Here is an 11,687-nt window from a genome sequence, read left to right on the forward strand (position 1 = left end):
AGCTCCCAAAGGCTTTGCCAGCACTCCTGATGTCTCCAGAGCAAGGTGCTAATTGTTCCAGTCCAAAAGATGCCGGCTGTGAGCTGGAGGAGAGTGAATGCTGCTCCACTCCTGGAGTTGGGAAGGAGCCCCAGCACCTCCAGGACAGACCGGCAGCCGGGGTTCCGCACTTGCCTGGGGCACAAGAAGCCACTCGGCACAAGCAGGGGGATGCCCCTTGTGAGCGTGCAGTGAGTGAAGATGTGGAGAGTGGATTCTGCACCAGGGATGGGAGTGTGAGGGAGCCCCTGGCTGCCCAGGGCACATCAGCAACCGGCAACAAACACAAAAGGGACCTCAGAAGATTCCTGGGTGAGTGCAGAGCCACCCCTGTGGCCTCTAGGGAGGGCCCAGTGTCCCCTCCCAAGGCCAGGGCTGGCAGGTGTGTGGCTGTTTCCCGAGGTGTGGACGAGGCCTGGTGCTCTGCTGGGCCCCATCAGTGGCTGGCAGCAAGAGCCCCAGCTGCCCCCAAGGCTGTGCAGCTCTCCTGCTGCAGCCTGTGCCCACAGCTGTGTCCCTGGCTGTGGCCAGAGCTGTGTCCCTGGCCGTGCCCAGGCTCTGGGCTCTCTGGCTGCCAGCTGAGCGAGGGCCACACTGGCTGAGGGCTCCCTGCTGTGCTCCCTGGGCAGGGGCTGAGCAGATTGCAGGGCCGGCTCTGCTTCTGGCAGCCAGCAGCTCTTTCCTGCTCCAGGTGAACGGCTCAGGCGCCATCCCGAGGGCACGGCGCTGCTGATCCTGCTGCTCCTGCTGCTGCTGCTGGCTCTGCTGGTGGCCTTGGCTGTGCTGGCAGGTAAGGCAGGGGCAGCAGCCTGGGCCCAGCCCCTCGGGGCAGAGCGGGCTCCCTGCTCCCTGCACAGGGCAATGCTCAGACCTTCTCCTCTTGCCCCTGCAGCTCCGCAGGCTCCAGTGACAGCTGCCACTCCACAGTGTGTTCTGGGCTGTCCCATTGACTGGATTGGGCACAAGGGGGTCTGCTACTACTTCTCAAGGGATTACGGCACCTGGGAGCAGGGTCAGGAACACTGCTCCAAGCTGAACGCCTCCCTGGCCATTGCCAAGGATGAGGGGGCCATGGTGAGTGAGGGGCTGCGGGCGGTGCGGGCTGGCTGAGGGCAGCCTGGGGGTGCTCCTGGGCCGGGCTCGGGGCTCGTAGGGCTGGGGGTGCAGCCCCGGGCCGGGGCCTTGCAGGGAAGGAGCCCCGGCGTGCGGGGGCAGCCCCGGGCACGTGTCCCCCCGAGGGGCCGGGGCAGCTGCCACTCCTCTCTCCCGGGCAGGATTTGCTCTTCCGCCTCCGCGGGAACGGCGATTACTGGCTCGGGCTGCGCAGACGGGGCCAGCGCCTGCACTGGGGGGACGGCAGCAGCTACAGCTCCCGGTGAGTGCCGGGGAGCCGGGCAGGGCCTGGCCGGACAGGGGCACAAGGTGTTGCCCTGGCAGCCAGCGCTGCCTCTGCTCCTCCCTGCAGGGTTCCTGTCCTCGGCAATTCCGACTGCGTGTTCCTGGCTGACGAGAGATTCAGGAGTGGGAACTGCTCCAATCCGCGGCCGTATCTCTGCAGCAAGGCCCAAGCTCCCCTGTGACGGGGGCTGCAGAAAGGACCTTCTCCACGCTGGGCAGTGCCAGCTTCCCCTGTCAGCCCAGCCCAGGGCTGTCCTTCCTCAGCTGCACCCTGTGCCTTGCACTGCCTCTCAGGGTCACCTCAGTGCCTGTCCGTCCCCAGAGCCAGCGCTGGGCTGGGGCTGCAAAGGAAACGTCTCTGCAATCCATCCTGCCACCCATGCTGCCTGCAGGGAGTGCAGTGCCCTCATGGCACAACCAGCTCCAGTGGGAAATCCAAATCGCCCTGGCCTCTTGGAAATTATCCCGAAGAGCCCTGAGTGTGACACTTCTGCACTTTTCTTGAAGAGGAAGAGGAGCAGCTGACACGTGCTGAGCAGGAGTCCCACTTCTGGCATCAGGCACCTGCCTGTGAAGAAGGCTCTGTCAGCTGCTGGCTCTGTCTTTCTCTCTCTCAGCTTTGGAGGAGGACAGTCAGAGCGGCTGCTTGGGGCAGGGAATTCGCTGCGGACTGCATTTGTGTTCTGTTTGGGGTTAATGCTCTGCTTGGTGGTGCTTGTTTGCTTTGTTTGTTTGCTTTTGTACATACTTGAAAACAAGTTTTATTGTATTCTCACATCTTTGCCTTAGAGCCCCTTAATTTCGGAATTATAATAACTCAGAGGCAAGGGGTTTACATTTTCCACTACAAGGGAGGCTCCTGCCTTCCTTAGCAGATCCCTCTCTTTCCAAGGAAACAACCCCATCTCTCCATGCCACTGTGTGGGGAGGAGGGAGCGAGGGAACTGGGGACAAAGTGAAGCCCAGGAAGGAGAGAAGAGTGTGGGGAAGGTGCATTTTTAGGGTTTGGTGTACATCTCATTGCCTTGCTCTGATTTGTTTGATAATAAATTCAATGAAATTTCATTTTCCCAGTCGGGGCCTGTTCTGCCCAGGATGGGTGAGAGATCTCTGGCTGCCTTTCTGGAGAGCCCCGAGCCTTTGCTGCTGTGTTCTGTTGCCTGCCCCGGGGCAGCAGGAGAGGCACAGAGCGCTTCTGCTGGCCCCGGGCACCTGGCCCGGCCCAGCCCAAGAATCCCTGCCATCATTCCCTGCACCATTCCCGGCCCCACGGCGGCTCCGGCTCCGCGGGCAGGCGGCTCCAGGAGCTCCGAGTGGGCAAAATGGGAGCGAGGGAGAGGAGGCAGCTGCTGCCAGCGGGGGAAATGTCTTTGCTGCCGGCTGCCAGGGAGAGGAGCAGGGAGAAAGTGGTGCCAAGGAAAGGGCAGAGAAAGAGGGACAAGGCTGGAGCGGTGGAAGGCAGCGGGGATGGCCATGGGGCAGGCGGGCATTTTGCTTTCCAGCTCTGTGGGAGGAAACCAAGAGCTGTCAAATCCCTGCAGGAAAAGAGGGCAGAAATAGCAGGAGGTGGAAATCGCTGACAATTGGGATTCATTTGATCTGCCTGACCTGCAAAGCTGACAGACCCTGAGCACTGCCAGCGTTGTGATGTGTCTTGCCCTGCCCCTCCCCTGGCTGCAGCAGCGCCTCTGGACACGGCCCCGGGTCTCTGAAGGAGCTGCCCCGAGGCACAGGGAGGTGCTGCTGCAATAAGAGTGAGAGAATAAAATAACCAGAATAAAAAGCTGCCCCACCTGCTCTCCTCCACCTGGTAACATTAAAAGAGCTGCCCTGAGGCACTGTCAGGGCTCAGTGCTGGGTAAAAACTGTCATGGGAAAGGCTGGGAGATGTGAAGGGAATAAAATTCAGAGATTGGTATGAAATATTCTAAAAATGCTGCACCAGTAGTAAACACTTCCATTGTGTGACAAAAACCAGCTGTATTAAGGGTCTGTCAGTCAGGCAGGACCGGCGTTGTGCTTCCTCATTCACTGAGTAGCGGCCGATTATAAGAGGCCCTGAGAGAGTGCAGCGAACAGAGAGCAGACAGACAGTAGCCTTTTGAGCAGACTTATTCACAAAGTTCCTTGGGAAGCAGCCCTTGAAAACAAAGGAGTCCAGGAAAGGTGGGCACGCTGCAAAACAGAGACCTTGAGGGCACATTAACAGATGGTCCCTGTGTGCCCAAAGATGAGTCAGCAAGGCAGACATCCAGCCCGGGTGGGCAATGACGTTTGGAAGGAATTCAGGAAGAAAAGGAGGATGTACCATCTTTGGAAGGAGGGTCAGGTCACCCAGGAAGTTTTTAAGGGGGTTGCTAGGATATGTAGGAAAGAAAAACTGGGGAGGCCAAAGCTTACTTTGAACTTAAATTGGCAACTTTTGTAAAGGACACTCAAAAATGTTTTTACAAATAATGGTAAAAGGAAGGGTAAGAGCAGCTTTTGTTCCCTTTTGGATGCAAGAGGGAACTCAGTAACTGCAGATGAGGAGAAGGCAGAGGTGCTCAACGCCTTCTTTGCCTCAGCCTTCAGTGGGAAGAGGGCTTGTCCTCAGGCCAAGTGTCCTCCTGGGCTGGGGGATGGTGTCAGGGAGCAGAATGGGCCCCCGGTGATCCAGGAGGAGGCAGTCAGAGAACTGCTGAGCTGCTTGGATGTTCATAAATCCGTGGGCCCAGGTGGGCACAGGGCTGGCCCCGGCAGAGAGCCTGAGGGACAGCCCTGGTGCCTGGCCCCAGCTGGCTGCAGCACCCTCACCAGCACTCTCTGGCCCGGCCATGCAGCCAGGGCTGAGCCCAGCACAGAGTGCTCCTGTCCCAGCCCTGGGCTGCAGCTTTTCCAGCAGTGAGCTGTGGCACACAGTGCCAAAGGCCTGCTGGAGCCCAAGCAGTCCAGCAGTCTGCCCCTATTTAGAAACAGCAAGTCTAACAAAGTCCCGTCCCCGCGGGGCTGGCTGACCCGCTGTGACTCATGGGCCCTGGCAAATCATCCTTTACTGCCTTGCATCCCGCCCAGGCTCTCTCCCGACCGCTCGGGCTCCGGGCCAGCGCGTCCATCGTCCAGTGAGCCCAAAGCGAGCTCCCTCCGTCGCTCCTCCCCGCGGCGCTGGCGGCTCGGCCCGGCCCCAGGGGAGGCCGCAGAGGCCGCGCTGCCAAAGGCCGGGCCGGGCCGGGCCCAGCAGGGCTCTGGAGCAGCGCGCCGGGACACAGAGGTGTCTCCACAGGCACGGCAGGGGATACTCGCTGGGGTTTTTAAATTCTGCATTGACAGGGTAACATGGAGGTGTTTTAAAGGATTTGATTTATTATCAGTGTCGATGAAGAGTGCGAGCTGGGAGATGGAAGAGTCAATGTTATTCTGGTAAAAGCTAGCTTCTTTCCTGGTTACAATATCTTAGAAATGTTTTTCAGCCTCTTAGCTGAAAACTTTTGCCACACAGCACTACTGTTACATCTAACGCCAGTCACCCGTTTGTACCTCACGAGGCTCTGTTTCAGTGCATCTTTCACGGCTCCAATTCTCTACAGTACCTGGTCTTTTTGCAGGGCCGCATTTTGAAACTCGTTCAAACAATCTCTCTCTCAGCAATGTCATCTCTGCTCCGTGGCGTTCCTAAGCCAGCACGCCCTATCTCAGTGCCTGCAAACAGAGGTGCAGGGCTGGGTGAGCTTTGGCAGGTTTTGAGAATTCTTTACAAATCCATTTCTCACATCTTTCTTTTTTTTTTTTGTGCTGTAGAAACTTTTTCGATGGTCTTATTTATTATTTGTTGTATACAGTGAACGTAAGTAATATTTGGAAATTTATTTTGTAAACTTTTTTTCAGTTAAGGTATAAAGGGTTTTTTTTAATAAATTCTTTAATTAGGATTTATGGTTTATTTTAATTTAATTTGTTAACTTTTTCATTTCTGGAGATGTTTGTGGATGGACAGGGTGGTTTGATAAGTTTATGTGATATAATCTTTTCAGTTTTTTAATAATTATGTCTATGTGCTAGTAAGAGAAAATCAATGGTGGTTCTTTTTTATAAGATAATATGTTTAATAGTATTAATATTTGTTATTATATTATTAACAATAATATAAGTAGTACTGATTTTTTGTTTAATTAACACTCTGGTTTATTTGTTTTAATGTTACATTTGAGATGAGTTGAGGGAAAAACAAATTTGATATAACTTGTTTTGCATGTTTTTTGGGTATAAAATTGTTATTATAGTTTTTTTATGACGATGGGTAGACTTTTTAATTATTTTTTGATAGTTTTTTCAATATTAGGTGTTATTTTAGTGACTTGTTTGATGTAATATGGGCTATTTTTATATTTTGAGGGAACGTTTTCTAGGTTTTATTGTTATCAATGAGTTCATATTTTTGGTAATTTCTGTGGGACTTTGTTAACATTGATAGTTTTATTTCAGGGGGTACAGGAGTGTCCTGAGTGACTTTCTGACTCTCGTATCCCCATTTGCAGTCCAGCCCAGAATAAGCTGTGTCCCTTTCGGGCTGGCTCTGAGAGCGGTGGGCCCCCGGGCCACCTCCCTGCCCCCCGGGGCATCTGCCCGAAGGGCTCTGCCTGCCCCTGCTCACTGAAACCGCACGCTCCGTGTGCTAGAATGCCGTAAAAAAGCATGGAAATGGTCTTTAAAGTGTTCCAATGTTTTTCTTGTGTTTTTCATGAACCCTGATTCCTCTGAGAATTGTTACTGGAGAGATTCAAAGCGGTTAAACGTAGTGCCTTCTTATTATTGTTATTATTTGCAGCACACCACAATCTAATTTCTTTACCAGAAATGCTGATAACAATTACCACATTGTATTACACTAAATACCATCTCAAGAAGCTCCTGGTTTGATTGTTTTGGTACAGTTGCTCTTTAAAAGGTCTTAGTAAATTTATGGTTCCCTGAAATTTGTGGCTACCGTGAGTTTTTCTCAGTATAAATTACATAGGGTCAAGGTACTTGTCACACTTTTATAATCCCTCCAGTAAATCAGTCAGGCCGTTATTTCAACCACGATTTCAGTGCCTTTTGCATTTAACAGCATCAGAATAAGTTACATTTTGTAGTTCCCAGAACTTTTAAGGATATTGATTGTTGGTTTAGTTCTATTTGACCATGATTTTAGTGTTGGTAAGATTAAGCAAAGCTAGCTCTGAGTAATGTTAAACTATGTTTTATGACTCTTATTGAGTTGATTTTGTTAAGAGTCATTTATGTTGAGGTGGGTTTCTGTCAGGTTTGAGCGTTGCTGAGCTTGAACGAGGTCAAGTTTCAGTCTTCTTCACTTTAAGCCTTTTCATGTTCCATTCCAGTTTTATAGAGATCAGTATTTATTCAGTATTAAAGATGAAACTTTAAGTTCTCTCTAATTCTGCTGAGGTGACATTGAATTACACTGCAATTAACTTGAAGTCCTGAGTTAATTTTGTTTAAATATGTTTGTTTACATTGCAAGATGTAGTTATTTTCTTCTAGAGATAAGACAGGTCCAACTGAAGCAGCAGCGATGAAGCACTGATAAACACCTGCTGTTGGACAGAAGCAGACACAGTTTGCTGAGCCCTCGATCCTCTCCCAGCTCCCACAGGTGTCAGAGCTGCACTGCCCAACAGGATCAGTCACTGGGATCTCTTCTGTTTTATCTCCCACAGCTAACACAGGACAGTGGCTGCTTGTTCTGCAGGATGCTGTTACCCACTGGAGCTGTTCAGAGTTTCACTGCTGTGGACACATGAATGCTGCAAGAATATTGTCCCAAATTCCTGAGGCGGTTCCTGCTGATCCATTGCTCCCATCACGGGGATTCACTGATTTTTAGAACAGGCATTGTTCATAAGGTGTCATTGCCTTGTTTATAACTGGCTTTTCACAATCTTTGGCATGTCTTTGTGTGACTGTCTACAAGACACGTGTCCCTGTGGGCTCTGTCTGTTCTGCTCTCCAGCTGCAGGTGCATCTCTTTGAACAGGCTGTCTGCAGCCCTTCCCTGCACTGCCTGCTCAGCCTGGAGTCCCTTCTGTTGTTCCAGCAGGGCTGCTGGGCCTTGGCCCAGGGCTGGCTCATGGTTTCCTGTGGTTTCAGAGCTCCAGGATGAGATCCCTGGGCTCTGTCCAAAGCCTCTCCTGAGCTGAGGCTCCTGTGCTCTTTGCCGCCCCTTTTGTGGCACATCCTTGTGGGACAGGGCTGTGAGCTGCTGAGGGCAAGGCTGCTTCTGCTCTGTGGCAATCAAACACAGCCCAGGAATTCCCACAGGAGCACTCCAGCAGTTTGCTGTGCTTGGGGCATCTCACAGCTGCTGTTCCTGACAGACTTGCTTTTAGGGTGTGTGAGGGAGACCCTCCCAGTGAGGGTCTGGGCTCTGGCCGGGCCCTGGCTGGACCTGGTTGGAAAATGGCCAACAAACCCAGATGTTTTCTGCCTCAAAGCTCTCTTCAAGCCTCTTTGCCTTGGAAATTTGACCCTCTGACAATAGGACAGCTGGATCTGTTTTTAAGGTAAGCATGGACACATTTGAGCTTGTTGTGTGATGAGGGCACTGCACTCCCTGCAGGCAGCATGGGTGGCAGGATGGATTGCAGAGACGTTTCCTTTGCAGCCCCAGCCCAGCGCTGGCTCTGGGGATGGACAGGCACTGAGGTGACCCTGAGAGGCAGTGCAAGGCACAGGGTGCAGCTGAGGAAGGACAGCCCTGGGCTGCGCTGAGAGGGGAAGCTGGCGCTGCCCAGCGTGCAGAAGCTCCTTTCTCTCAGAACCCCCCGCCCCTCAGCGCGGCCCCTCCGCCCGCAGCGAGCCCCGAGCCGGGGCAGCTCCGGCCGCGCTCGCACGGGGCTGGAGCCGCTCCGAGCTCCGCCGCCGCCGCTCCGCAGCGACACGAACGGGGAGCCGGGCGGCAGCGCTCCGCTCCCGGGCAGACACAGCGGGCACGGCCGCTGCTGCTCAGACTGTGGGAGCCGTCGGTGCGGGAGGGCTTTGGGCCGCTCTGTCCTTTACAGCAGTGGGAAAGCGGCGGCTCCAGCCAGGAGAGCGGCGGAGCGAGCGGGGAGCGGGGCAGCGACGCGGCGGAGGCGCCGCTCCTGTCCGGGAACCCCGCGGTGAGGAAAAGTCCCCAGGCCGGGGAAGCTGCTCCAGGGGCTCTCAAGAGTGAATTCCCGCAGGGATTCTTGGGCTGGGCCGGGCCAGGTGCCCGGGGCCAGCAGAAGCGCTCTGTGTCTCTCCTGCTGCCCCGGGGCAGGCAACAGAACACAGCAGCAAAGGCTCGGGGCTCTCCAGAAAGGCAGCCAGAGATCTCTCACCCATCCTGGGCAGAACAGGGGCGTTTGGGGCGCAGCGATCGGTGCAGCGCCTCTTTGCTCCGCACTGAGCGTGGGCAGCAGCGATTCTGTGTTTTTCTCTGCCTCAGAACAGCCTTTTGTTAAAAGACTCGGTTTCTCACAGCTCGAACACGGCTCTGTAGTGGCTCTGCCTGTGAAGCAGCGAGGGTTTCTTCAGTAGTTTTGCTTTGAGCCTCAGCAGCTCTTTGGGATTTGTTTCCCAGCGAGCCTGGGGTCTTTGGAAGTCGTTCCCGGCGCAGGAGCTCGGATGGTCGCGATGTGCCGCGGGTGCGGAGCTCGCCACGAGCGGAGAGGATCCGCGGCGCTGCCGGGGGCTGCTCTGCTGCAAGAGCCCTTTGGCACCGGCTGCTCGTGGCAGCGAAGGCAAGGCTTTCATCCAGTGAGGATGGGCTGCTTCCTTGGGACTCTGCTTGGGACCTGCTGCTGCCAAGCGCTCTCTAAAGGCAAGAGAAGGCTTCGTTTTGGCTTGTTGAGTCAGAGAATCGGCGCTTTCGTGGGTTCTTGCGGGCTGTACAGTCCAAAGAGACTTTCTGGCTGCGGTTTTGATATCTGTTATTCCTGCTCTAGAAAGGGATTGGGCTTGCTCTTCCGCTTTATGCTTTGGAGGCTCTCTAGCTGACTGACTGGCTGTTAGCTGGGCATCAGGACTTCTGGCAGAGCTCTCTGTGGATCTGTGCAGATGCTTTCGCTTTCCAAGTCCCACTGATTAAACGGTGAGTTTGTTAAAATTGCAGATGAAATTTGACGGCAGTCTGAAGGTGTTAGGCGATAAGAACCGTATCTACTTCTCCCCACGTTATTGAAACACGGGGAGTTTGAGCTGCTGTCTTTCAAAGCTTTTCTCAGTTTCTCAAAATCCCAGCGTGCCGTAGGCTCCCACCGAGGATCAGCATCACTTTTCTTCTATCGGACTGGCACAGCAAGGAGTTTTCTATCTGGGGAAGGGAAATCTTTCTCTTGCCTGAGTTTCGGTGGGATCCCAGCCCGGTTAGTCGGTTCCCGTTCCGTGCTCGCGGCGCTGGGACGGAGCGGGTTAAACTCTTCCTCTGGCTGGAGTCTGTGTCCTGCTCCGTTTCCCATGGACGGGTTTGCGAATCCCGGGTTTCCCGGCGTTCCTCTCTCTGCCGGCAGCCGGAGCTCGGGCTCTGCAGCGTGCCCGGAGCAGCCCGGCTCCTTGTCGCTGGCAGAGCTGCCCTCGCTCCGGGCAGGGCAGGGCTGCGAGATCCCGGCCGGGCTGGGCGGGCAGCGGGGCTGCAGCGGGGAGCGCCGGGGCACCGGGGCTGCGCTCGGGGTTTCGCTGCCTCTGGGCAGCACCGAGGGGCAGGCGGGGCTCGGAGACACGGCTGGGGACGCGGAGGGCGCTGCGGACAAGGCTGGGGAAGCGGAAAGCTTTGCAGGTTGTTTAAATAACTTAGTTACTACCTCATTTGTGCCGAGGGAATACATTTGTGGTTGTATGGCTTTGGGTGGTGGTGAAAGTACTGTACAGATGAGTTTAACTGGCTCTCAGAGGGAAGGTGAACACAGCAGCATTATTTATAGTGGGAAAGTGCTTTTGTACTTAAGACAGTACATTTTAAAGTTTTGGTTTGAAATATTATAGGAATTCGATTTGATTAGAGCTTTACAGCTTTTATAAATGTCTTTGGGTGTCTTGGATATTTTGTGCTCGATTATGTTTTTTAAAGCTTGCTTGGTGTGGTGTAATAGGAGAGAATATTGGTTTCTGTTTGAGTTGAGCTAGTGAGGTAGGCAGAAGTCTTGAGTGGGTATTTTTGGTAAACTTATTCTTTAGGGTCTTGTTTCTTTGCAGTAGCACTGAACAAAAAGTATTTTGAGGTTTATTACCTGCTTCTAAGACAGTTTTTTTTTTTTTTTTTTTGTAATGGAAGAACTGTTTTGTTGGCTGTTAGTTTTTATAAAGATGAGATAAATGAGAAGTGTTGTAAAAGACCTTGTTTTGTTATCACCCTCGGTAAATAATGAAACATAAGCCACAGAAAATGCAGTGCCATTCTCTTGGAAGCTAAACTTCTTTCCTGATTACAATATAAATACACCACATAAATGTTTTATATAATATATATAAATTATATTATATTTCTATATAATATATACAATCTTTTACACCATAATTGTTTTACAAGCTATTAGCTGTTACCACACAATATTGCTATTACTTGAACAACAAGCACGTCTATTTGTACCACACCCAGTCCTATTACAATGCATCTTCCATAGTTCTAATTCTCTAAAATAGCGACTCTTCATATGAAGCCATATTTTAAAACTTATAAAGGCATATTTCTAATTCAATCTCTCTCTCAACAATGGAATCTCAATTGCAGAGCTTTCCTAAGTCAACACACCCAATCTCAGTATTTGCATACACATATACAAGACTGTGTGAACTTGCTATAAATATTTAAAACCCCATTTACAAATCCATTCCTGTCAGCTGCAGAGCAGGCACAGCTGGAGCAGCGCCCGAGAGGCAGCGGGGCCGGGGCAGCGGCAGCCGGGGCTGGGCAGGGCAGGGAGAGGCGAGCGCAGGGTCCCGGGCAGCGAGCAGGGGGACAGGGCCCTCGGGCACCACGGGGGACAGGAAGGGCCCGTGCGGGGCTGCTCGCACAGGCACAGCCTCGCCCCACGGCAGGAGAAGCGCCTCTGGGCCGGGTTATGGCCAATGGCAGGGAATTCCCTTCCCCAAAGAGCAGCTCCGACCATCCCTCCTCCAAGGACAACAAAGAGGCAGCAGCTGACAGAGCCTTGCTCACAGTCAGGTGCCTGATTATCAATGTGGGATTCCTCCTCACCATGTGTCAGCTGTTCTGCTTCCTCTTCCAAAGACAGTCCAACAGTGTCACATTCAGA

At 53.1% G+C, this 11,687-nt stretch overlaps 2 protein-coding genes across 3 annotated transcripts in view; both read left to right on the plus strand.

The window, feature by feature from the left end:
• The window catches only part of LOC119702804 (C-type lectin domain family 2 member D-like), a 603,052-nt gene that overhangs the window by 1,876 nt on the left and 589,489 nt on the right, over positions 1-11,687 (plus strand). The window lies entirely within an intron of this gene.
• Positions 15-2,212, plus strand: LOC119702813 (C-type lectin domain family 2 member D-like). The gene is made up of 5 exons (XM_038141443.1): positions 15-351; positions 731-829; positions 932-1,113; positions 1,314-1,414; positions 1,505-2,212. Exons 1-5 carry the CDS (start codon positions 30-32, stop codon positions 1,617-1,619), a joined length of 819 nt encoding a protein of 272 aa, XP_037997371.1. The 5' UTR covers positions 15-29; the 3' UTR covers positions 1,620-2,212.

This window comes from Motacilla alba, chromosome 6, assembly GCF_015832195.1.
Source record: "Motacilla alba alba isolate MOTALB_02 chromosome 6, Motacilla_alba_V1.0_pri, whole genome shotgun sequence".
In the NCBI taxonomy this organism is placed as follows: domain Eukaryota; kingdom Metazoa; phylum Chordata; class Aves; order Passeriformes; family Motacillidae; genus Motacilla; species Motacilla alba.